The 27,887-nt window shown below is 42.0% G+C and overlaps 1 protein-coding gene across 2 annotated transcripts in view; it reads right to left on the reverse strand.

Annotated features, from left to right (window-relative positions):
• Nucleotides 1–27,887, reverse strand: part of chtf18 (CTF18, chromosome transmission fidelity factor 18 homolog (S. cerevisiae)) — an 89,393-nt gene that overhangs the window by 46,415 nt on the left and 15,091 nt on the right. For both annotated transcript variants that reach the window (XM_052022466.1, XM_052022467.1), the window contains exons 11-17: nt 22,561–22,697; nt 20,429–20,522; nt 19,085–19,183; nt 12,100–12,230; nt 11,820–11,985; nt 11,472–11,696; nt 7,478–7,627 (exon numbers count right to left, since the gene is read on the reverse strand). In XM_052022466.1, the coding sequence (XP_051878426.1) occupies nt 7,478–7,627; nt 11,472–11,696; nt 11,820–11,985; nt 12,100–12,230; nt 19,085–19,183; nt 20,429–20,522; nt 22,561–22,697 (1,002 nt within the window). The remainder of the gene's footprint in view (nt 1–7,477; nt 7,628–11,471; nt 11,697–11,819; nt 11,986–12,099; nt 12,231–19,084; nt 19,184–20,428; nt 20,523–22,560; nt 22,698–27,887) is intronic.

Genomic DNA, 27,887 nt, shown 5'->3' on the forward strand with positions numbered 1-27,887 from the left:
TCCAGGCTTTAGAACTATGATATTGTGGCCATTACAGAGACTTGGCTATCACGAGGGCAGGAATGGATAGTCCAGGGTTTAGATGTTTCAAAAGGGACAGGGATGGAGGTAAAAGAGGTGGGGGAGTGGCTTTGCTGATCAGGGACAGTATCACAGCTGTAGAAAGGGAGGATGTCCTGGAGGGATCGTCTACTGAGTCAGTGTGGGTGGCGGTCAGAAACAGGAAAGGAGCAATCACTCTATTGGGAGTATTCTACAGACCCCCCCAATAACAGCGGAGACACTGAGGAGCAGATCAGGAGACAGATTTTGGAGAGGTGCAAAAATAACAGGGTTGTTGTGATGGGTGATTTCAACTTCCCTAATATTGATTGGCACCTCCTGAGTGTAAAAGGGATAGATGGGACAGAGTTTGTTCGGTGTGTACAGGAAGGATTCCTGACACAGTATGTGGACAGGCCGACGAGAGGAGAGGGGGGAGGGGGAATTTTGATGCTATTAGGCAGGAACTTGGGAGTGTAAGTTGGAAACAGATGTTCTTGGGGAAGTGCACAGCAGAAATGTGGAGGTTGTTTAAGGAATACTTGCATGGGGCTCTGGATAAGTTTGTCCCACTGAGGCAGGGTAAGGATGGTAGAGTGAAGGAACCATGGTTGAGGCGAGATGTAGAATATCTTGTCAAGAGGAAGAAAGAAGCTTACCAAGGTTTAGAAAGCATGGATCAGACAGGGCTCTGGAGAGTTACAATGTGGCCAGGAGGGAGCTTAAGAATGGACTTAGGAGAGGTAGTGGGGGCATGAGAAGTCCTTGGCAAGTAGGATCAAGGAAAACCCCAAGGCATTTGACACGTACGTGAAGAATAGGAGGATGACTAGAGTGAGGGTAGGACCGATCAGGGATAAATGAGGAAACGTGCCTGGAGTCGGAAGAGGTAGGGGAGGTCCTTAATGAATATTTTGCTTCAGTATTCACCAGAGAGAGAGACCTTGACGTTTGTGATGATGGCGTACGACAGACAGATATGCTAGGGCATGTTGATGTGAGGAAAGAGGATGTGCTGGAACTTTTGAAAGACATTAGGATAGATAAGTCACCGGGGCCAGACGGGGTACATCTAAGGTTATTATGGGAAGCTAGGGAAGAGATTGCTGCGCCTTTGGCGACTATCTTTGGGTTCTCACTGGCCACAGGAGTAGTGCCAGATGAATGGAGGGTGACAAATGTTGTTCCTTTGTTTAAGAAAGGAAGTAGGGATAACCCTGGGAATTAGAGACCAGTGAGTCTTACTTCAGTGGTGGGCAAATTACTGGAGAAGATTCTTAGAGACAGGATTTATGGGCATTTAGAGAGGCATAGGCCAATTAGGGACAGTCAGCATGGCTTTATGAGGGGCAGGTCGTGCCTTACAAGCCTGATTGAGTTCTTTGAGGATGTAACAAAGCACATTGATGAAGGTAGAGCAGTGGATGTGGTGTACGTGGATTTTAGTAAGGCGTTTGATAAGGTTCCTCATGGAAGGCTTATTCAGAAAGTCAGGAGGCATGGGATCCAGGAAAACTTGGCTGTGTGGATTCAGAATTGGCTCGCCTATAGAAGGCAGAGGGTGGTGGTAGATGGAGCGTATTCTGCCTGGAGGTCAGTGACCATGGTGTCCGCAGGGATCTGTTCTGGGACCCCTGCTCTTTGTGATTTTTATAAATGACTTGGATGAGGATGTAGAAGGGTGGGTTTGTAAGTTTGCTGATGATACAAAGGTTGGTGGTGTTGTGGATAATGTAGAAGGTTGCTGTAGATTACAACAGGATATTGATAGAATGCAGACCTGGGCTGAGAAGTGGCAGATGGAGTTCAACCTGGATAAGTGTGAAGTGATACACTTCGGAAGATCAAATTCGAAGGCAGAATACAAGGTTAATGGCAGGACTCTTAGCAGTGTGGAGGAACAGAGGGATCTTGGGGTCCACGTCCATCGATCCCTCAAGGTTGCCACGCAGGTCGATAGGGTTGTTAAGAAGGTGTATGGAGTGTTGGCCTTCATTAGTCGGGGTATTGAGTTCAAGAGCCGTGAAGTGATGTTGCAGCTCGAGAGAACTCTGGTTAGACCACTTGGAATATTGTGTTCAGTTCTGGTCGCCTCATTATAGAAAGGATGTGGAAGCTTTATGGAGGGTGCAGAGGAGATTTACCAGGATGTTGCCTGGATTGGAGAGCATGTCTTATGAGGATAGGTTGAGCAAGCTAGGGCTTTTCTCTTTGGAGAGGAGGATGAGAGGTGACTTGATAGAGGTGTACAAGATGATATGAGCCATAGATCGAGTGGACAGTAAGAGACTTTTTCCCAGGGCGACAATGGCTAACACGAGGGAACATAATTTTAAGGTGATTGGAGGAAGGTATAAGGGGAATGTCAGGGCTAAGTTTTTTTTTACACAGAGTGGTGGGTGCGTGGAACGCTCTAGCAGCAGAGGTTGTGGGGGCAGATACATTAGGGGCATTTAAGAGACTCTTAAATAGACACATGAATGATAGAAAAATAGGGGGCTATGTGGGAGGGAAGGGTTAGATAGATCTTAGAGCAGGATAAAATGTCGGCATAACATTGTGGGCCGAAGGGCCTGTACTGTGCTGTAGTGTTCTATGTAATTTGATACACAAGAGGATAACCTTATTTGTGTAATCGAAATTACAGCATAAATGCTGATCACAAAGTCATGTGGGGTTTAGAATAAAGAGCTTTCCAAGCAGTTAGGTAGGCAGCCATACACAGAAGAGAATTGGACAACTATTTTAAATTACTCTGGCATTTCTGGCAAGTTCAGCATTTATTACCCATTGCAAACAGCATTTTTTATGGTGGTGGCAAGTTATCTATTTGATAAGTGGTTTGCTGGACTATCCTGAATGCCAAAGAGTCAATTACAAAATTGTGGATCAGGAGTCGCCACACGTGGGCCAGGCAAGGACAGGAAATTTCTTTCCCCAAAAAGGAAATTAGGGAACCTGATAAATTTTTAAAATTACAGGTGGTCTTATTTAAAGCTGGTGGTTTTATGGACCAATTTAATTCACTGATTGAATTTACATTCCCTAGCTGCAGGTGATTGGGAACTCGCCTCTCAAAATAAGTAATCTATGCATTTGGATTATTACTACAGTAATTTAACTACCATGCTATTCTACATGCTGGTATAATTTTAGTCAGCTCCTCTCTAGTGGACAAAAGTAACACCTGTCTTTTGTACTTATCTCAGTACTGGTGAAACCACAATGAAACTAGGAAAATACAGACACCTCAAGGACTAGCATAACCAGTCATTATCGTCAAGTTAAGCTTATTGCCATGTGCACAAGTACGAGTATGCACAGGTGCAATGAAAAACTTACTTGCAGCAGCATCACAGGCACATAGCATTACAGACACAACATTCAAAAGGAAAACCTAAATTAAACATAAATTATACAAAATTATACTAGAAAAAACATAATAACAAAAAAAAAGTCCATTGTAGTGCAAAGTGGTCAGTGTTGCTATACTAAGGGAGTGATAAAGGTTGCAGATTGGTTCTAGAACTGAGTGGTTGAAGGGAAGTAACTGTTTTTGAACCTGGTGGTGTGGCACTTCAGGCTTCTGTACCTCCTGCATCTCCTGCCTGATGATAGCTGTGAGAAGATGGCATGGCCTGGATGGCAGGGATCTTTGATAACAGATGTTGCCTCATGTACAGACTTTAAATGCTGGGGAGGGATGTGCCCATGGTGTACTGGGCTGAGTCTACTATACTCTAATCTACAGGCAGTTTCAGAAGGATCTATTCATACAAAGATGCAAACATCTTCAGCAGCATGGGTGCCTTTTGACTGGTATCCACACAATAGAGAAACTGTTCCATTTCTGGGATAGGACCATGCGAGCATTCAATTGCAATGATCACCATGCATGCTGGGTTAAGAAGTTTTCATTCTACAAAAGCCAACACCATCATGTGTTGACTAAGATACACTGATCTCATGGAATTTGGGGCCAGCAAGGTATCAAAGACCACTGGTCCAGACTCCATGAAACCCTCAATTTCAGCAGCTTTATGTCAGGCTGAGTCTAATGCTATTTTTGCAGTTCATAATACTCCAGTGTCCATGAATACAGAGTAACTCTTGCACATCTTACCAAGTAAATAATCTGGGTCTTTCAGCGAATGTCAATTCTTCTGCAATTTCTTTTGAGTGTCCATTTTTGAGATTTAACAACCAAGTAGAATTACAATCAAATTGATAGTTTCAATAATCTGTAATAGACCCCTGCTGGTGGCACAGAACCAACTCAAAGTATTTGTTGTGAAGCTCGAAAATAGGACTTATTTTACCTTCGTATGTACTGGCTTCATTCTGGGAAGTTGGATGATAATGGACATTTATACTTACAAAGTAGAGGCAGCATCACTAATGCACACTGCAGGTCAGTCCCTACGGGATTTTGAGATTTACTGGCTCCTTAGAGTGGAGATCCATTAGTATAGATACGATGAAGGCAGGAGGCATTAATCCTCATTGGTATCTTTGTTTATTAGGTAGAATGCCCAAACTGCCTGACAAGCAGGATTTAGAGTGCAAGTACTCAGCAATCAAATTATTTTTAGAAATGATGAACACATATAGAGTAAAAGTCAGCCAGTTGAATAATCCTTTTCTCACTCAAATTGTTTTTCAGTCCGCAACTACATCTTGCTATCCCTATTTCTTGTGAACGATAGTTTCTTGCTGGGATTCATTTTTACAAGTCACGCACCTTCTAGTACTTCAGCCATTCAGATACCCTTAGTAGCTCCAATTCTGATCATACATGAAATACTCTACACAAACACAAAATAGGAATGGGAAACAGGCCCGCTTCTCATCCTTTCTATTTAAGTACCGAGGCTAAATAGAAGACTATTCCTATTGCCTGAACTACTCTCGGTCAACAACATAGATCATAGGATTGAAAATGACACATGCCAGCTTGCATTATCGATAGCCACACCGTACAATGTAAACCAACAAAGCAAACAGCAATTACATGTCTGTGGGTACAAAAGTCAGGAAACAAAGAATTTTTTGAATAAGGTGAATTCTATGGGACATAAAGGAACAAGGCACCATGAAGGTAGCAAGGGAATTCTCCATAGAAAATAGTAGCAAATAGTTGCTCAACCAAAAGTGATTAAAGAAAACCATAATATTTTGTCATCATTTTACTACACGAATTCTTGATGTGTCAAACCTGGCTGCTATATTTAATTCATTATGACAATGACAAGACATCCAAAGTATTTAATTACTCAAAGAACTTTGGGATATCTTGAGGTCATCATAATTCAGGTAGAAGCTCATCTTTCTCCTTTCAACAAACAACCTGCACACGTTCACTCCCAGTGTGATTCTCCAGCTCCAATCCTGAAGTCACAATCACAGGACTAACTAGTCATCAAATAACTGTATGCAGATCGTTTAGTTATTTCATAAATTTAACCTTAACATTGGTATTGCAGACAACATATAGGAACCCCCTTTGCTTGAGCTCTCCTAACTAACAAAGGGCCATTCTTTATCACAAAGTTGACTATTCAAGATATTGAAGATATGCTGTAACAGGGACAAACAATACCCTTCAGTATTTGGCAGTTAAGTAACACAGTTTATTTGCTACCAATTTAAAAACTCTCACTGCATTTCTTTTTAAACATTTTGATATTCAATTCTTAACTCATAATGCAAAGAAACTGATCTCAAAGTTTGGGAGCTGAAATCTTCAGGTTTCTTTTGTCAGACTCACCTCCTCACATCTTTTGTTTACTAAAAATAACTAAGAAGACACAGTTCGGCCAGAAGAACATGAATAATTGAGGAATGATGTAAAGGATTCTTTCAAAATGACCAGTCCTGTCAAGCACACTAATCAAAGAGTCATAGACATCATTTTATTTTCTTTTATAACTTTGAAATAAAAATTCATTCCTGGGATGCAAGTGTTGCAGGCAAAGCTGTTGATTTTTTGACTGAACTTGGCTGCCCCAAGAAGATGACGATGCAAGTGACTGAACATGTCAGAGGACGGTTAGAAGTCGATCATTTTGGTGTGAGGATGGACTCACCAGAACAAAAAACAGCTTTGAGGGGAATAAAAATACAAATTGGTTTTATAAAAAAGTCATTTTCTTCTTATTACTACTCCACTGCTTCATTAATTACTTACTCAGTTTCCTGAAAGTATACCAGGTTTCCATTGCTGAATTATGAACTAGTTGAATTTTTAAATGCAATGTTATTAGAAACAGCCCTTGATTTTATTGCATTTTTAAAACCAAATTCTCTTGTACTCTTGCTACCTGCTTTATTAGCCCAGGATTAATGACCCTGCAGCAAAGCCTTCAGTACAAAAGATAACAATTACAGGTTGCCCATGTGAAATATAGATCTTGCTGAAGCTAATAACCAAGCACAGGCACAGTTCTTTGTAGAACACTAGAACCTCCTTTAATATCCTTTCTCCCTTGTGTTTATCTGGCTTTCCTCATAATGCAACTATACAAGTCATCTCAGTTAATCCCTGTGGGAATGTCACATTCTGGCTACAGAAGGAGGAAAAGTTTCTCCTGAATGCCCATTGGATTTAACAGTGACCATCTATCATTAATGTTCATTAGCTTTGGACATAAACAATCATCTTGATGTTTATTCTATCAAATCTAATAGAATTGTACTGACTTCAAGTCATCCCTCAGCCTTCTCTCTTTCCTAATTAATTTGGCAAAAGGTAGAGTGCCCACAGTCATTCTTATACAATCAAATGTTGCTGATGAACACTCAAAAACCACGTTTTTATGTCCTTTTATTTCAGTACACCACCTTTGTCCAAAAAAAAAGATAAATTTGCCCTACTTTTCTATAGTAACCATTTCAAATCAGCAGGGAAACAGCTGATAAGTGATCTTGTCATTGGCTGCCCCAAATCTATCATGCTTTAGAAAATTCAAACCATATCCAAGGTTCATAACATATTCATATCCAAGGTTGCTTTCACTATACGGGACCAAGAAAAGTTGATGAATTATGCCATTAATCCTTTAAGGCCTAACAGTTGGTTTAATTAGGAACCGTCACCAAATTGTAACTGAAACTATTTTGCAAATGCATGGTTATGCAATGTTGCTGTCAAAGGGAGTGAGAACGCGAGTAAAGTTTAGCACTCAGTTCTTGCCTCTGTTACTCAGTTTGAATCAGAAGTCATGCAGCACCAAAGTTACCCATTCGGCCCAACATCACTGTACCAACTCTTCCAGTGCTATTAATAAATAACTCACATCTTACTCCACAGCATCACAATTCAAATGGATAATTTGAAAAGTAGCGAAAAGTTGGTTCAACAAGAGAGAGGCTGTCAAAACGTGTTGTCACCATTCTCCAAGGTTTGAAACACTGAGCTATATATCTTATGACTCACCGGTCGCAATTTTGGTGACAGAATATCGAGCAGAAGGCAGAGGATCTCTGACACAAGTGCATTCAGCGTGATGCGGCTGCGGATGGCTGGGCTGATTTCTCCAACCATGGATGTCAGCAGGTTGTGCATCTGACCATGCTTGGCCTGTGCCTGTTCAAACAGAAATAAAAAAGGTGCTTGAGCAAAAGCCACTAAAATCATGCCTTTCCAGTGAATTGTGATTGAACAGAAACTGGTGCCATTTCTACAAATGATCTGTGGCAGAAACACAAGGAACTTAATGGAGAGTGGTTAGGCACATTCAGCAGTATATGGCACAGCTGGTAGAGCGCTGCCTCGCAGTGCCACAGACACGGGTTGAATGTGTCCCGTGGGTGCTATCTGTATGGAAAACGCACATTCTTTCCATAACTGCGCGAGCTCCCTCCATGTCTCAAAGTCCAACTCGGTAGATTAGCTGGCCACTGTAAATTGCCCCTCGTGTAGGTGAGTGTTAGAATCAGGGGAGAATGAAAAAAAAGGGATTCATGTTGGATTAGTATCAATGGATGGTTGATGGCTGGTGTGGACTCTGTGGGCCAAATGGGCTGTTTCTGTGCCATACCCCTCTGACTCTACAAGGATAGCCACCCATCCATTAGTTAAAGCTTTCTTCTGAAGAGCAAGTCATAAAGATTCACCTTTTAGTGATAGATTTCACAGATGAAAAATGCATTTTCCAAAGCATAGACCGCTCAAGGGTGAAGGAACAGGAATAGGTTAAAGCTTTCAAGCTCATTTGCTTTTTCCTTTATAGGTTTGACATACAACATCCCATGCTATGAGCTACCAATGTTTCCTAATGAAATAACTACTGATGAGGTTACTTCCTAATGAAATAACTAAAGAAAGAATAGGGCCCCTCAAAGACCAAAGGGGACGTCTTTGTCTGGAGCTGCAGGAGATGGGCAAGGTCCTTAATGTATATTTCTCCTCTGTTTTTACCATGGAGAAAGACAGGAAGACTTTGGAACTAGGAAAAGTAAATGGGGAGGTCTTGGGGATAGTCTGCATTACAGTAGAGGAGGTGCTGGATGTAGACAAATCTCCAGGGCCTGACCATGTTTATCCAAGAATATTGTGGGAGGCCAGAGAAGAAAATGCAGGAGCCCTGAATGAGATATTTGATTGTTAGCCACAGCTGTGGTGCTGGTAGACTGAAGGAAAGAGCATGTGCTGCCTTTATTTAAGATGGGTGGCAAAGAAAAACCTGGGAACTATAGTCCAGTAAGTCTAACATCTGAGGTACATAAGTTACTGGAGAGGATTCTGAGGGATAAGATGTATGTACATCTGGAAAGACAGGGGTTGATTGGGGTAGTCAGCATGGCTTTGTGCATGGGAGATCACGCCTCATGAACTTAACTGAGTTTTTTTGATGATGTGACCAAGAAAGCTGATGAGGGCAGGGTGGTAGACATGGTTTATATGGACTTCAGTAAGGAGTTATGGAATTCAGTAAGGCCTGATAAGAATATACAGGGCACAGTTAGTAAGTTTGCAGATGACACTAAAATAGGTGGTGTAGTGGACAATGAAGAAGGTTATCAAAAATTACAGAGCAATCTTGATCAGCTGAGTAAGTAGGGTGAGGAATGCCAAATGGAGTTTAACAATTTGGTTAAGTTCGAGGTGTTGCATTTTGGAAAGTCTAATCCAGGTAGAACTTTTCACAGTGAATGGCAGGGCTCTGGGGAGTGTGGGTGAACAGAGGGACCTTGGAGTACAAGTACATGGTTCAATGAAAGTCACAGGTAGATAGGGTGGTGAAGGTGGCTTGTGGCACACTGGCTTTCATACATCAGGGTATTGAGTATAAAACTTGGGAGTGCTGCGGTTGTACAGGACACCGGTGAGGCTGCACTTGGGAGTAGTGTGTTCAGTTTTGGTCACCCTGCTATAGGAAAGATGTTATTAAATTGGAAAGGGTGCAGAAAAGATTTACAAGAATGTTGCCAGAACTTGAGGTACTGAGTTATAGGATGAGGTTGGACAGGCTAGGACTTTACTCCTTAGAGTGTAGGAGTCAGAGGTTATCTTATAGAGGTGTATAAAATCACGAGGGGTATAGATTGGGTGAATGCACTCAGTCTTTTTCCCAGTGTTAGGGAATCAAGAACTAGAGGGTATAGGTTTAAGGTGAGAGGGGAAAGATTTAATAGGAACTTGAGGGGCAACTTTTTTTTCCTTTTACACAAAGTGTGGTATGTATATGAAAGGAACTGCAAGAGGAAGTGGTTGAGGCAGGTACAATAACAACTTTTAAAAGAAAGTTGGACAGCTACATGGATTGGAAAGCTTTACCACAGGGGAAATCACTGCCTTTCCCCCCCCTCTGTTAAGAGTCTAAATAAATGTAAGAAATACTACCCAAAACATAGTATTAAGGACCCAAAGGCAATTGAGAGCTTCAGCCAGCAATGCCTTCCTTGATGGCTCAATTTGGTCTGTTTCCCTATCGCCACTTTTCCCCTCTCTGTGAATGCCTTTATGTGGGCAAGGGAACTCAGACCTAGGCCAAAGCGTTAATGTACAGTATATGGTGTACCTGGGAAGGCAGCTATGAGACCAATTTAGAACCTTTGGTTTCTAACAGTCATCAATGAAAAAAAAATTGAGGAAATTAGCTCAACAGACAGAAAAGCAATTCTTAGCCACTTCTTCACTTATACATGCATATTATACATCTATTTCACTCTCCCAAGTCTTTTCCAGGTCTCTCTATCCTTTTCATTTCTTCTTTATTCTAGCTCATTTACTTGTTTCACACATTTTCATTGGTCCTGTTGCACTTTTGATGACTTAGAACAAGAACCACTGACAAATCAAACTCTGGTGACAGTGCTGAACAGATGCAAAACTACATTTCTGCTCCTCCCTGACCCCCTCACCCCCACTCCTCCTCTGACTTAACCCCACTTTTCCCATTCACTGTGCATGGTTGTTTCTTTCCTGGGATATGGGTGCTACAGGGCCCAGCTGCTTGAGTGTTGGCCAGATATGAGGTATCACAGTAAGCCTATTCCTATCTTCACTTGTAACCCTAATGTCTTTTCCCTTAGGCAATCCCTCAGGATAAGCGATGGTTTGTTTTCACCCTGGATATGTGGCTCCTGAGGTGGTAGTGAGGCCAATGTGTGAACCACAGTCTCATTCACAAATGGGACAGGAGATGGCTGATGGTGCAGGAGGGTGGGTAGTTTGCGAGGTGGGCACATCTTACACAGGGCTTCAGTGTGCTCCCAAAGCATGGTCTCAAGGTTCTCAATACCAGATTGAATGCTCCTTTGCCACTTTGAGAAGTCATGGGCCAGAGACTCCCAGCAACTGGTGGGGATGTTAGATGTCTTCCTGAGGAAGATTTGAACACATCCTTGAATCTTGTTGCAATGAGAGAGAAAAAAAACATTCCACCACCTTTCCAACATATCTCCTCCTCCTTTGCCCCACAGTTTGCTATTTTCCAGGAGCAAAGTTAGGAAACATTTTTTTTACACAAGGGTAGCAGAGTTTGGAACTGGCTCTACCTCAATTCATGCTAGGTGATTCTTAAATTGAAATCAGAGACTGACTTTTGGTAATTCGAGGTACAAGGGGAAATGAGCAAGAAGTGGAATAGGCCACAACCTACTGATTGATCAATGGCTGACTCCTGTCCCCAAGGTCCAAAGTACGTCTGAGCTGTGGTCAACCAATCAGTACTGATCAAGAATTAAACATCCCAGTCTCCCTATTCAGCAGTATTATTTTGCAGTTAGAAATACACTTAACAATTCAAATCACTGGGAAAGGTATAAATTGAATTTAGCCATGTTCAAAAGTAGACAATATTAGTTAAATTTGGGATTGGTAGGATGTGTCACTATTATCCTACATTCACCAAGTTTCTTAGCCTAGATTTGTTTAGAAGGAATCTGTATATCATTGACTTACTGTACACAAAGGCTCCTCTTACCTCATAGTGGCTGTTTGGATAGGAAATCCTAGGAACACTGGATGCTGCAAAGAGCATGTGAAAGGCGACAGGAAGGAAGGGCAGGTAACGCATCAGCTGGAAGTTCTGCACGCTCAATACTTTCTCATTCAGAATGTCTGTAAACCCCAGCCACTCCAACGCTAGACAGACTCCACTGAAAGAGGGATCCTTAAACCTCATGTGCAGGAAATTGTCGTACAAGCCCTGGAGCACAGGGAAGAGGGGCTCGTTACTGAACTTTGATCAATTCCAACACTCCCCACCACACCCCCCCCCGCCCCCGCAATAAAATAATACATTCAGCCAATTCGTGGAACAGTTGTTTACCTGAGTGATCTTTTCATGCTCTCCTGTTGAAGTGGAAAGATGAAGAATATGATTAAACCTTTGTGTTGCTGCACTGATTGGGGTCCTTACTATAGCACTCTGGGAGTCCTGGTTATCACCAGTCAACTCTTCACTTTGTAAATTGCTGTCCTGGCCAATCCGCTTTCTGAAAGCAGAAAAATCAAGCACAAGTTCACTCTAATCCACTAAACCCAAGGTCACAGTTGGCACCAGTTACAATTGCAAGACAAATGATGCTGTCAGCCAGTTATTCTGTTACCTTTGAAGTTTCGGGAGTTGAAAGATTTCTTGCCAGACAGAGAAGAGACTCTTGTTCTGGTCTTTGAGGCCTATCTTAGTGGTCTGGATCATCTTCATACTCAGTTCCTTCGTCCCTCTTCCATGGAGGAACTAAAAATGCAATAGCAACATAAGCAGTGACAAATTACAGCATGAACAGAAATTTTATTCTAAAAAGAAAAACACATGGATTCAAAGCATGAAGGATCTGAGAAGATTTCATTGACCATGCATCATGGAATCTGAAAATCGCACAGCCACACTTGAAAGAACAAATGTATTTCTGCAGCAACCTTCACTACCTCAGGATGTCCTAAATTACTTTAGAGCCGATGTAAATACTTATGAAGTGTAGTCATTACTGTATTGTAGGAAACATAGTCAATACATAGAAAGCAAGATCCCACAACCAGCAGTACAATGAAGACCAAGTGACTTTGGTGATATTACGACCAATATTTATCCTTCAGCCATCACCACTACAAAATTTGCATTCCACCATTCTACATGAACATCTTTGCATTTAGCTACAAAATAATCATCTTACTTATGTACAAAACATTTTGCAGTATTTCAGAAGGTTAATGCACTGTACAATGCAAGTTAACTGCGAAGCTGCAAATACCAAACATTCTTTTTCAGCAACACCGTAAATGCTATGAAATTTTCGACACTCTATATCCATGTAGTGCGTGCAGACTCAACTGGAATGAGAGACGAGTTAATGGAGGCTCTCAAAATTATTATTTTGACAGAATGGATAGGTAGAGTTTATTTTCTCTGGCTGGAGAGTTAGTGGTGTGACAGATCACAATTTAAAATTACTGCTAAGATTGCAGAGAGTGGCTGAAGTTGGAATGTATCCTCTTGGAAATGGAAAATAAAGAAACATTCAAGTCTTCATGCAACAACTTTATACCAAGCCAGACCAGAGATGCAAATCAAACTTGATAACAGCACTGCTGAGATTAATTTGTATGTACCTATCCTCCACTCACTGCATGCATCTTATGCATTCAGTCACACAGCACAGAAATAGGCCCCTTCAGCCCACCATGTCATGCCAACAATCAAATATCTTTCTATACTAATCTCACTTTCCAGCGCTTGGTTTATAACCTACTGTGCCTTGGATATCTAAGAGATCATCCAGATTCTTCTTCAATGTTGGGGAAACAAAATCACCCTGCTTGTCCGTGTCCTCTGATTGTTATGGGTCACAGTTCAACCCATCTTTAACTGTTGCCAATGCAGTGCTGTCAATAAATATTCCGAATATTTAGAACGGAGAACTTACTTTAGAGCCAATGAAGGGTAGGAGACAATAGGGTAGTGGGACTATCATTAGATTGTTCTAGTAAAAGGCTGCACAGACTCCAAGACTTCCTTCTGTCCTGTTACAAATTCAAGATGCAAATCAGAGGTGGAACTTAATCTGAGCAAACATTGATTTATTATATATTCTTCCAGCAATACAGATACCTACAGGAATTAGTTTATTTTGGGAAGGAGACTGTTTTGCTAGCTACAATAGAACTAAAAGCCATTTCCACCTACCAATGCAAACAACCTTCCTGCCTCTATCTATTCCTTTCATAATTTTATATATTCCTATAAGATTCTATTTTTAAACACAATCTGAGTGTGCCATCAGTAACCCCCCACCAAGATTAACCAAAGCTACACTAAACTGCACTAACATGCTGTGCAATTGCTTCATTTAAGCCATTTAATGATACACACTTAAATAGATATAGGAAATCTGTTATAGAATGGCTCAGGTGCTCACTGAGCTGAAGTGACTCCTGGTCTGACAATGGTTTGTTATCAACATTCACATCCTCGTTTTCAAAACCCTCCCCTTCCCGAACCCTGCAATGTGTTCCAACATCAACCCTCTTTGTCAATTCCTCTTACGTGCTCCCTGATTTTCATTGCTCCACCTAGGGTTGTCTTTTGCTATTTAAACCCCAAAGCTCAGGAATTCTCTCCACTTCAAAAGGCACTCCACAAAATCTAAATCAGAGTAAACTTTTGATCCCATGTGGTTTTGTGTTACATTTCGCCTGAGAACACCCACGGAAGGGAAATAAGAAATAGGAGCAGGAGTAGGCCATCTGGCCCGTCAAGCCTGCTCCGCCATTCACTAAGATCATGGCTGTTCTGGCCATGGACTCAGATCCACCTACCTGCCTTTTCCCCATAACCCTTAATTCCTCTACTATGCAAAAATCTACCTAACTGTATCTTAAGTATATTTAATGAGGTAGCCTCTATTGCTTCCCTGGGCAGAGAATTCCACAGATTCACTACTCTCTAGGAAAAGCAGTTTCTCCTCATCTCCATTCTAAATCTATTCCCCCAAATCTTGAGGCTATGTCCCCTAGTTCTAGTCTCACCTACCAGTGGAAACAACCTTCCTGCCTCTATCTTATCTATCCCTTTCATAATTTTATATATTTCTATAAGATTCCCTCTCATTCTTCTGAATTCCAGTGAGTATAGTCCCAGGCAACTCAATCTCTCATAAACTAACCCCCTCATCTCCGAATCAACCTGGTGAACCTCCTCTGCAGCACCTCCAAAGCCAGTATATCTTTCCTCAAGTAAGGAGACCAGAACTGCACGCAGTACTCCAGGTGCGGCCTCACCAGTACCCTGTACAGTTGCAGCATAACCTCCCTGTTCTTAAATTCAATCCCTCTAGTGATGAAGGCCAACATTCCATTTGCCTTCATGATAATCTGTTGCGCCTGCAAACCAACCTTTTGCGATTCATGCACAACCACTCCCAAGCCCCTCTGCACAAGAACATGCTGCAATCTTTTGCCATTTAAATAATAATCTGAACTTCTATTTTTCCTTCCAAAGTGGATGACCTGGCATTTACCAACATGTTACTCCATCTGCCAGACCCTTGCCCACTCATTTAACCTATCCACATCTCTCTGCAGACTCTCTGCATCCTCTGCACAATTTGCTTTTCCACTCAATTTAACGTCATCAGCGAACTTGGATACGCTACACTCGGTCCCCTCTTCCAAATTGTTAATGTATATCATGAACAGTCCAAGCCCAGCACCGACCCCTGCAGCACCCTGCTCACCACTAATTGCCAACCAGAGAAACACCCATATATCCCAACTCTCTGCCTTCTATTGGTTAACCAATCCTCTATCCATGCTAATACATTACCCCCAACTCCATGCATCCTTATCTTATGGATGTCTTTTATACAGCACCCTATTGAACGCCTTCTGAAAATCCAAGTATACAACATCCTGTTTCCCCTCTATCCACTGCGCTCATTATATGCTCAAAGAACTCCAGTAAGTTTGTCAACCAGGACCCGCCCTTCCTGAATCCGTGCTGTGTCTGCCTAATGGAACCACTTCTATCCAGATATCTTGCTATTTCTTCCTTAATGATAGCTTCAAGCAATTTCCCAACTATAGACATTAAACTAACTGGCCTATACTTACCTGCCTTTTGCCTACATCTTTTTTTTGTGAAACAGTGGCGTGACATTTGTTGTCTTCCAATCTGACGGGACCTGCCCAGAGCCCAGAGAATTTTGGCATGGTAATGTAGCGGTTAGCGTAATGCTATTACAGTGTCAGTGACCCGGATTCAATTCTGGCCACTATCTGTAAGGAGTTTGTACGTTCTCCCCAAGTTTCCTCTGGGTGCTCCGGTTTCCTCCCACATTCCAAAAATGTACAGGTTAGGAAGTTGTGGGCATGCTATGTTGGCGCTGGAAGCGTGCCGACACTTGTGGGCTGTCCCCAGAACAGTTTAAGCAAAAGATGCATCTTATAAAAAAAATTACCACAAACGCCTCTACTATAACTTCTGCCATTCCTTTCAGTACCCTGGGATGCAAACCATTCCACCAGGGGATATGTCTACCTTTAGGCCCACTAGTTTGCTCATCACTACCTCTTTAGGGGGGTATCAATAACAGGAGGAAATAGGTTTAAAGTATGAGGAAAGAGTTTTAAAAGGGATCTGAGGGGTACTTTTTTTTTAAAAAAACAGATTGGTTAATACCTAGAATGCACTGCCAGAAGAGGAGGTGGAATCAGATATAATTACTATGTTTAAGCAGCATTTAGACAGACATAAATAGGCAAGGCCTGGTAGGACAATTGGGGCAAGTGTAGATGCACAAAGACATTGACATGGGTTGAAGAGCCCGTTTCTGTTCTGTATGACTCTATAACTTGCTTGTTAAAAAAAACCCAGAAAATGCCGGAGGTCAGATAGCAACTGTGGAGAGACAAAGAGAGTTTCAGGTCTGTGACCTTTCATTAGAACCTTGTTCATGAAATTTTCAGCATTCGTGTTCCTTTGTTTTTCATTCCCTTACAAAGGCAAGTTGTTTCCACTGATACCAACAATCTGACAACTTGACAGGTACATATTCTAAAGAAAATTAATGTAAAGCAATTAAGGGAATGGGAACTGGGAATCACAATTGGAGTTCCAGAGCCCAATCTGCAATTGAAGTTCAGCAATATTGTCTGCCTTCTGCAAAATTCATTTGATTGCTCATTTACAGAATCAGAGACAACCCTCCAAAGTGCCTAGTATCAACTTCTGGATGCTCAATCACAGGATTTATCGTCAGCACTTATCATTTGCTTTTTAAAATATTAATTTGATGCACAGATCAATGAAGAGTGCTTTCTCTGCCTGTTCCAGAGCTTCTAATGCTGCAGTGGTAGGCACAGCTATCACTTGAGAATCAAATAATGAATGAAAACCCAGACTTTGTTAGTTGTACAATGGCATCACTCAATAACCAGGAAATGAGAAAAGACACCCCAAAGAGAAGAAAAAAACACCAGAGATAAGTAGATCCATTAATCACCCTCAATAGGAAGCATTAAAAGGGAAACAGACCAAGAAACTGGACTGTTAAGAACACTCAATGATATCAATCAGAAGACTCAAGGAGGCTGGTATTCTGGGAAAATGAAAATATTAAGATCAAAATACCTTCTTCATCTAAAGTTCTCTTATATAAAAAGGATCCCATGAGCATTAAGAAAGGGAAACCATCCGACCAAGACAAATCAGCTTGTTTTGGTATCCGCGCACACATACAAGAGCAAGTCCAACATAACTTGGAGAAAGGTCACCGTTTTCTCCACTCCTCCCTTCAAGAACCTTCAAGTGGCCAAAAGGAGCCAGAGTCCACTTGCAATAATGCATTGCAATAATGCCACAACTAGTGCCCTTAAGGGTACAGATGAGAGTCTGTGTGTCACCTAGAACTTTTTCCACAAACTGATCATCAGTGGACTAATCAACTCAACCAGACCTGATGCAGGGTTTCAACCCAAAATGTCGACAATTTCTTTCCTCCCACAGGTGCTGCATGATCTGCTGAGTTTCTCCAGCACATTGTTTGTTAACCAATCCAACTCCCTGTTTCCATTTCTTATCCCAAATACACATAAGTAAGTGGGTACGGATTCAATAATAGGTCGAGAGAAGGTGCAAGGCCAGAGGGAGGGATCCAAGGGGAATTCTCCAAGTGGGAGAAAGAAAGGGTCTACAGTCTTGGCAAGGACTCCCACTCAAAGAAACAAGCACAGACAAGAGATAGAAGAAGGGTTCGACATTCCGCCAGGCTGGGAATTCATAAAAATGGAGATGGAGCAGACACCCTTACTGACCATTTGGGGTCATAAAGGGGAACATCAGAAGGGAAGGTGACAACACAGTAAGGGTGAAATGTGTGGGGTGGGGGGAAAGATCAGGAGCAGTATTACAGTCCAAGAGATGTCAAAATTTGCAATCTTTGAGGAAAGAGAAAACATTGTTTGTTGTGGCACTGTACGCAGCAGTGAATGAAGCGGAACTAAGGACCAAGACAGCCTTGAAATACAGTGAGCCAGTGTTGTTGCTGATGGGGTCATAAGCATGCATGTACCAGTGCATGGAATAAAGCCTGCTTCAGTCTGGCCTGTGGAGTCTGGCTAGCTGGGCAGGTCCCAGAATGCCAGAACCACATTAACAACAAATTACACAGCCACAGTAGCTTAATCTAATCCAACCCACCACTCAACTTCACTCTAATCAGAAAAATTCACATTGTTCCACCCTCACCTACCTTTGCTGCTACTTATATTAACTTGTTTATTTCTTTCTCAAGTCTGACGGAAGGTCCTTCATCTGAAACGTTAGTTGCTTCTCTTTCCACTGATGCTGCCCGATAGTTTTCCCAGCATTTTCTGTTTTTATATCACTTTGGTCATATCGTATCAGATCATATCCTACTCGTACAAGTCTGGCCTGCTGGGCACTGGCACAACTTCACCATTAACAACACATAACTCAAACCAAGCTTAATGTGCTGGTAACCGCTGCCATTAAGCCATTCCAAATTGCCCCATCATAGGCATTCCTTTTGTTCTACACATCCATCCCCACCTTTTCTACTGAACTCTAACTTGCATGCCTCCCTTTCCCAGCCCTTACGAAGCATTGCAGACCTGAAATGTTGATCGTTTCTCTTTCTACTTATACTGTGTGATCAGCTGAGTTTTTCCACACACACCAATGCATTTACACACTAACAATATTGACAACAACGAGAAATAGTAATAACTGCAGCTGAATTCTCATAATTCTGGGCCCCCAGGCAGTTTTTCATCTGTTGGCTTCCATAAGCAAAAACATTTGAATATAGACATGGGAAAATGCGATTCATGACATGATTCATGTTTTTAAACTAACATTAGTGAACAGAAACAAGCATAGCCTATTGAGGTAGATGATATTGCTCCATTAATACCTTAGGTGGCAATGGCTAATAATGTTCATGGGAGGCAACGTTGAACCAGAATACACCACTACAATTATCCAACCAGACAGCTTAATAATTCAGTGTGTGACTCTTCCTGCAAAATAAATTCAATTACAATGCTTGTTAAACAGGCAGTTCAGCGTCATACCTGTAAAGTGTTCACACATGAACGTATATCATTTTCAGCTTTGTCACACAGACTCATGAGAATTCCCAGGTCTGCCTTCATTCCTTTTTTATTGGCAATCTATCAAGGGGTAGAAAGTTAAAAAAATTGCAAGTTATCCTAAAAATAAAATCCAAACTTTAAACATCAAAATATATTTCTTTAATCTCTCAATCATCAGAAATTTTATGAAAATAAAAATAACCATTAGACCTCATAGGACTGGTGCTACCATCAGTGAGTGAGAATACTAAGACAAGGAGTTACCAGGTAGGGAAGGGAGTAAAGGAGTGAGGAACAAATTACATTTGCTGTAGAGAAGGTATATCTGTGGAAGCAGATTAGAATTGGAATTACAAGACTCTAGCTTTAATTCTTGGACTCCTGCTTCCTGCAATTGCGTCAATGCAGAATAATTCCTACAGGAGCAGATATACAAACTGCGGTAGATAGTGTAAAAGGGGTTAAAATTAGGTAAAGGGTTCCATTTTGTAACTCTTTTCATCTCTATTTAAATCATTTTTTTAGGTCCTGAGATGCAAAACTTTCTGCCTATTCATCATTTTCTGCTTTATAGAAACGCACATGGTCTAACCTGAAACTGTCTGGCAGCCATTTAGATTTAATGAGCAGCAACAAGATTTCCCCGAGCTCAGAAAATCCAGCAGCTGAATGGAGGCAGGAGCAATCTGATCCAGCAACTTACAATTCTCTCCAGCACTCCTGGGCCAGAGAAAGTGTTGCTCTTTGACTGCCACCACTTCACCTCCCTTCCAAACTAACCTGCTGATCTCTTCCCTTCAGTCACTTCAACCCTCTCAAACCACCACCTGCCCTGTGTGATTCTAGGGCATCTCCCCATTCAAAAGCTCTGCTTGCCAGCTGCAGCCTTACTGCTGTCTGGATAATGGAGAAAGGAACATTTAAAGCAGATGTGATGTTAAATTTGGCAAGATATCCATATTAGCCATCTTTACCTGCCATTTTGCAAATACTGTGTCCATTGTTTGCTGCTCTCAGTTAATAGAAGAGTTTTCTGACCCATACCTGTCCATCAAACCTTGAGCTGATTTGCCCCAGACTGATCCACTATATATTCTAATCAAGGGCAGAGACATCAACAAATTGCATTTTAGCCCTTCCAAACATTATTTATCAAAGTAACATTAATTCTCTCACTACCAAACAAATAGAAACACACAAAAGTAGTAAAGCTTATCCCAAGTCCATATTCTTTATCCATCCTTAAATGCCTGTTTTAAGCAAGCTCTATGATTACAAGAGCTTGTTTTCCCAATTGCCCTGACAATTTGGCCTTGTACCAACCTCATGCAGTCTTTGAACGAGTCTGGAGGGCAGAGTTGGAGGAAAGACTAATGTGAAAGCTTGCTGCCTCAGCTGTCTCAAGGATGGTACATACCTGTCAGTAAAACAAGTCAGGTCAGAATGATTAATGTAATTGTCTATGCGACTGCAAAGAGGCATTACAGTATATAAAAAAGAGAGCAAAATGTGATAACAAACTGCACTGCATTCTTCAACATAAAAGAAAGGAAAAACCTGCATTTATGTATTGCTTTTTGAAACAGTAATGTCCCAAAACACTTCATAGGAGAAGGAATAGTCTCTGCTGTAACAAAGGAAGTGCAGCAGATGATTGGCAGAAAGCAAGCTCTTACAACAAAATAAAAAACAAACAATATGCTTTCTTGCCATGATCTGAAGAATGACTGTTGGACAAGCCGCTGGAGAGAGCACCACCGTTCTTCTTCAATCAGTGCCATAGGATCTTTTATATCTTTCAAGAGGTAGACAGGATCTCCCTTTAACATCTCAAAAACAGGACTGCACCAGCAATGGAGTGGGACTCACTTAGTCCTAACTGGAGCACTGGCCTAGATTTTCCATTCAAGTCCCGGGAGTGAGATTTGTTTGTAATATCTTCTGACTCATGAGAATGCTGTCTTAAATCACAGCTCATACTATGGTATTCTGGAGTCGGTAACTTCACTGAAGGTGGCGATCCTTGTGCCGAAGTTCAGGGCACGTTTAGCAGGCATCCCAATCGTTCTTTCTGTGACAAGTGATGTCAAGCCATTAATTTACTGATTAAAAAGGATTTGTGCACATGCTGTAGCCACCCAACACTCAAGCAGGAACCTACATTAATATTTTCTTTATTTGGCCCAGAGCACCCCTGAGGCAAAATGCATCAATTTTACCACTCCCTCAGTGAGATCTGCTAAAAGCTCAATAGGGAGTCAAAGTTTAGGCCTTCTGAACCAGCACCACACAAAGTAATGCACTCACTCCCTCAAAGCTCAGAAGGTAGGGCACTAGGGAGTGTAATGGCACAGAGGGACCTAGGAGTACAAGTGCATAGTGTGTTGAAAGTGGCGTCACAGGTAGACAGAGTGGTGAAAAAGGCATTTAGCATGCTGGCCATCATCAGTCAGGGCATTGAGTATAGGAGTTGGGACATTATGTTGCAGTGTACAAGTTGTTGGTGAGGCCACACTTGGAGTACTGTGTACAGTTTTTGGTCACCCAGTTACAGGAAAGACATAGTTAAACTGGAAAGAGTGCAGAAAAGATTTATGAGGATGTTGCCAGAACTAGAGGGCCTGAGTTATAGAAAGAGGTTGGCCAAGCTAGGTCTTTATTCCTTGGAACATAGGAGAATGAAGAGCGACCTTATGGAAAGGTTTAAAATTATGAGACATAGATAAGGTGGATGGTAACAGTTTTTTCCCCAGGTTAGAGGATCCGAAATTAGGGGGGCATAGATTTAGGGTGAGAGGGGAAAAATTTAAAAGGGACTTGAAGGGCAACTTTTTCATGCAGAGGGTGGCGAGTATATGGAACGAGCTGCCAGAGGAAGTAGTTGAGGCAGGTACAATAGTGTCATTTAAGAAGCACTTTGATAGGAACATGGAAGGGCGGGGCTTAGAGGAATATGGGCTGAACGCAGGAAATTGGGACTAGCTGGGTGGGCACCGTGGTCATCGTTGGGCTGAAGGGCCTGTATCCGTGCTGTACTGCTTTTAAGTTTTTCTTTAAAAATGATGGATACTTAGATGATTTATAAGCAGTAACCTGTCCTACCATTAACCACAAACAGACATACAACAATGCTGCAGTGGCTTGCCCACTGATCAAATCCGCACACATATTCACAATATTTCTCACTCCATACAATGGTTATGAACATCCCTGGCATCCATACCTCCTCACACTAATGATCACACCGCACACCTTTACACTACAGTCACACATGCACCTCACACTGTGAGCTGAACCATCTTCTGTGCTACCCCATTTCCAAAATGCAAGGTTGTGATTTACAGAAAAGGTTATTATAACAAATGAAATGCCTACTGGCTTGAAAGTGCAAAGTTTCCACATGGTGACATCAGAAAGCAGTTGGCAGGAGTCTTGTCACAAACAACAATACTAACTGGTCATTGCAGATACAAATGATTGGCCTCCGTAAAATTCCTCCCTCTTTTTTCTTCTTCTTTCCAGCAGTTGCTGGTGCCTCAGCTTCCTTCCCATCTTTACGATTAATGAGATTCAGGAGTGTGTTTATTGCAGCCTGTCAAAGGAAGAGAAATAAAGAAGCAACTTGAATCCGACTCCAAACTTCCAGCCAGGAGACCTGGAACAACAATTGGAGATTGCAAGTAGTTCGGCTCTGACACTGAAGAGGAGCAGAAGCAGGATCAGTTGTGATACACTAATTCCAATGGTCTCTCAATCAAACAAATGCATTGAAAATAGGGGTTTTAAAAAAAATGTATTAATTCACAGGACATGAACACTGCTAGCAGTGCCAGCATGTAATGTACATTCCTACTTGCCCCCTTAACTGAGGAAGCAGTTAAGACCCAACTATATTGGTGGATTAGGAATCACATACATTTCCTCCCCAGGTTACGGCAGGGTTCAGTTCCTGTGAACCGTTGGTAACCTGAACAGTTTGCAAGCCAGAAATGCGGCCGTGAATTGAGTTCCCAGGCAGCAGAAAATGCCTGCAGGCCCACAGCAGCTGGCAAATCCATGCCATCAGTCTTCCAAATGCCTGTTCATATGTATGGGCTGTACATAAGTGGGCATTCATAAACCGGGGAGGCCCTGCAGAGGCCAGCCTGGATGAGAATAAGATTTCCTTCCCTAAAGCAGATGGATTTTTATAAAACTCTGGTTAGGCTGCATCTGGAGTATTGCATTCAAGTCTGATCACCCCATTATAGAAGGATGTGGAGGCTTTGGAGAGGGTGCAGAAAAGGTTTACCAGCATGCTGGCTGGATTAGAGAGCATGTGCTTTCAGTGGAGGGTGGGCAAACTGGGGTTGTTTTCTCTGGAGTGGTGGAGGCTGAGGGGAGATCTGATAAAAATTTATAAAATTATGAGACATAGATAAGAGTAGACAGCCAGTATCTTTTTCCCAGGGTTGACATGTCTAATACTAGAGGACATTCATTTAAGGTCAGAGGGGGAAAGTTCAAAAGAGAAATGCGAGGCAGGTTTTAATTTTACAGAGAGTGGTGGGTGCCTGGAATGTGCTGCCAGGGGTGATGGTGGAGGCAGATACAATGGAGGCAGACACATGAATATGCAGAGAATGGAGGGATATGGACCATGTGCAGGCAGAAGGGATTAGTTTAATTAGGCAGTGTTACCTTAATTAGGTCAGCACAACATTGTGGGCTGAGGGGCCTGTTCCTGTACTGTACTGTTCTATTCTAATGACATATCAGTGGGTTCACTTCTACTATAACTGAAACAAGCTTTAATTCCAGATTTGTTTAATAACTTGACTTTAAATTAATCAGCTACCATGGTTGGATTTGAACTTGTGGCATTCGAGCAATGATACAGTGGTGGCGCAGCAGTTATGTTACCTGACCAGTAATTCTGAGATTAGAGTTCAAATGCCATCATGCCAGCTCTGGAATTTAAATACAGTTGGAAGCAAAAAAGAAAATACTAGTCATAAGTAATTGTGACCATTAACCTGCCAGACTGTCACTAACAATCTGGTTCATTAAGTTCGTTAGGGGAAAAAAAATCTAGCATCCTTACCTGGTCTGGCCCACATGACTTCAGTCCCATCTAACAACCTGGCCCAGTTATAAATATGTAATAAATGCTGATTTTGCTAGCAATGCAGATGATGAAAAAAATAACAACTTCTGGCACTAGACAAGAAATTTAACTACTAGAGCACCATGCCTGATGCTATTTAAAATCTTGAATAATTTTAGTAGGGTAAATAAGGAAATAATAACCAGAAGACACAGATTTGGAGTGTTTGGGGAAAAAGGACAATGTAAATGGAGGTTAAAACAAAAATTAAGATGGGATGAACCCACTTTAATGAGAAATGAGAGCGGTTCACTAGCAGCTTAAAGAAAATCGTTAACTACTTTAAAAGTGGAAAGATTTGCAGGAGTTTGGCTATAACGAAGTGTGGCAGTGGGTTTTATTGGTTGGTACTTTCAAAGCCATGGTATTGGAATGATGGCTGAAGTGTCATCCTTCTGTGCTGTACTATTCTGTGATTCTATAGAGACTGTCAGCACAATGAGGAACTCAAACAAGTGTAGGGGATTATAAAATATACACAATGAAGTCCAAGTCGGAGCTTCTTGTAGATGACTGTTTTCAGTCCCGATACCTCGTTATGCTTCGTTCTTGCTGGGATGAAAAGGCATCTCTCCCATTCATTGTAACATGAATATTACTACTGTGCAAGAGTGTAATTGGCAAGAGGTGGTGTGGGATTGGGAAGAGGAAAAAACAAACAGGTGCGAGGTGGTCATTCAGAAGTTCCAGCACAGCTTTCTTTACAACGAGGGACAGGATTGTCAGTTCACTGTCTCCTCTTAAAGTCAACAGTGAGTCAACGGTGGCTCCCCCCCCACCCCTGTTGCCCAGTACAAAATCAGAGAGGTAGATGGGGTGTTGTTCTTTCTCCTTGCAGCATTTCTGCAATTTCAGAAGCAAATTCTTCTCCAGATTTCCTTGCAATTTTTTCCCCTTTTTCTTCAATGGATCTTCCAATCTTAGACATTTACAAAGCAATTTACATTTATGCAGTGGGTTTGTTGTAAAATGCCCCAAACATTTCACAAAAATAGAAAGAACTAAAAAAAAAATCACACCAATGAAAGAGATATCAAGGAAGGTGTCTGAGTTGCAGGTAATGGAAATAGGGAGGTTTTTATTTTATTTGTGTGGGGGACATGGGGCATCATTGTCGAAGCCATGTTGATTGCCTACGACCAAGTGTTCTTGGAAGGCAATGGCAAGTCACATCCTTGGACTGCTGCAGACCTTCTGATGAGATACTCTCACAATGGTGTTGGTAGGGAGTTCAAGATTTAGATTTAGTGATGATGAGGGAATGTGTCACATTTCCAAGTCAGGATGGTGTGTGACTTAGAGATGAGATGAGATGATGAGATATCTTTATTAGGCACACGTATATTGAAATACACAGTGAAATGCATCTTTTGCATATTCTGGGGGCAGCCCGCAAGTGTCACCACACTTCTAGCGCCAACATAGCACGCCCACAACTTCCTAACCTGTACATCTTTTGGATGTTGTTGGAAACCAGAGCACCTGGAGAAAACCGACGCAGACAGGGGAGAACATACAAACTCCTTACAGAGAGTAACGGGAATTGAATCCTCGTCCCTGGCACTGTAATAGCGTTACGCTAACTGCTACACTACCGTGGAGGCGGTGATGAGCCTGCTGCACTTGTCCTTCTTGCTTGTGAAAGTCATGGTGTGGGAGCCTTGATGAGCAAGTGCAATGTACTTCATTCATTACAGCTAATGGAGTGTCAGGAGTGGAGTCACTCTCCACAGAAGCCCCTGACCTGTTCTTAATGTCAACAATATATGACTGGCCCAGCTGAGTTTTTGGCTAATGATCACCGCCCCCTCCCCCCCCCCCGAGGATTAAGATGTGGGCACTTGATGATCTATACTCAATGGAGTTTAAAAGAATGAAAGGTGATTTTATTGAAGTATACAAGATCCTAAGGGGGCATGGCAGGGCAGATGTCAAGATGTCTCCACTAATGGGAGAATCTCAAATGAGGTGACATAAAGACTAGTGGACAGTGATTTAATTCCCCTGGAATTCACTCCTCTAGAGAGTTCTGGGGTATTTAAAAGAAGTAGATACATTTTTCTAAGATCAGAAATTGAGGGTTTTGGGAACTAGCACAAAAGAGATGTGGCCAGGGGCTGATCAGCCATGATGATTTTGAAAGGCAGGGCATGCTTGAGGGGTCAACTAGCCTTATCCTGTTCCTATATTATGTTATGGTAAAGCCACTGAACGTCAAGAGTAATTGGCATGACTCTTTCTCTTGGGAGGTAGTCAGTATCTGGCATAAATATTAGCTGCCACTTATCAGCCCATACCCAAGTATCATCTTGGTTTTGCTGCATGGGGACATGGACTGCTTCATTTTCTTGGCAGTTGCGAACAGAATTGAACATTGTGCAATCATGCAAACATTTCTACTTCTGAGCTTATGAAAGAAGAAATTGTTTTCAGCTGAAGAGTTAAAAATCAAAGTAAAAAAAAATGCAGATGCAGGAAATCTTAAATTTAAAAAAAACAAAGTGCTGGAAAAAACCCAGTGGGCAACATTTTTGGAAAAAGAAAGTTAATTTTTCAGGTTGAAGACCCTCTTCAAATTGGGAATCACTGAGCAAGTTACTGGTGAATGTACCACTTAATGGCTCTGTCAATGATGCTTTCTATTACTATGATGAGTAAACTGATTAAGCATTGACCATTCGGACTGGATTGCCTTGCATTTTGTGAACAGGACAAACCAGGGGGATGCCAGTGGGAGGCCATTTCAGGAGTGCAAGTCTTCAGTTCTGTCATTTCAAATGTTTTTTTTAAAACTTTGATTTTTAAGTTTTCAGTTACATGCCATTTTAATTTCCCCTTCCCATAGCAACCTGTCATTCCTCGGTCTTCTCCACTGCCGAGGCAAGGCCCAACACAAACTAGAGGAACAACACCTCATATTCTGCATGAACACCAAATTTAGGTAACCCAGTGTGTTTACCCCCTTCTCCCACCTCCCTCTCTCTCCTTCTGATCCTCTTCCAGTCCCACTTTGTCCTCTTCTTCACCCCTCTTTGTCCCCCTTCCATCTTGGTTCCATCCTTCCATCCACCCACTACAGAGTTCACCAACAGGCTTCCCCTCCCTCTCCCCCATCTGGTTCTGGTACCATTTGCCATTCACCTCTCCTGGTAGTGTAGTGGTTAGTGTAACACTATTACAGCACCAGCGACCCTGGTTCAATTCTGGCCACTGTCTGTAAGAAGTTTTTATGTTTTCCCCATATCTGCGTGGGTTTCCTCCCACAATCCAAAGACGTACAGGTTAGGAAGTTGTGGGCATGCTATGTTGGCGCCAGAAGTGTGATGACACTTGTGGGCTGCCCCCAGAACACTTACACAAGAAGATGCATTTCACTGTGTGTTTTGATGTACATGTGACTAATAAAGATATCTCATCCAATGGTACCATCATGTCACTCACTATCAGATTTCAGCACTGCTTGCATGTCTCTCCTTTTTATCCCCTCTGCCTCCATCTATCATCCACCAGCCTCTGTCTCTCAACTTCACCCCTCCCCTCCCTCACCAGCCCGTCATCCTTCAGTCCTCCTCAGTCCACCAAACACCTCTAGCCCTGTCTCACCATATCCCTCCCCTCTCCACACTGGCCATCTCC

The sequence above is a fragment of the Pristis pectinata genome, chromosome 8 (assembly GCF_009764475.1).
Source record: "Pristis pectinata isolate sPriPec2 chromosome 8, sPriPec2.1.pri, whole genome shotgun sequence".
NCBI classification, from domain to species: Eukaryota; Metazoa; Chordata; class Chondrichthyes; order Rhinopristiformes; family Pristidae; genus Pristis; species Pristis pectinata.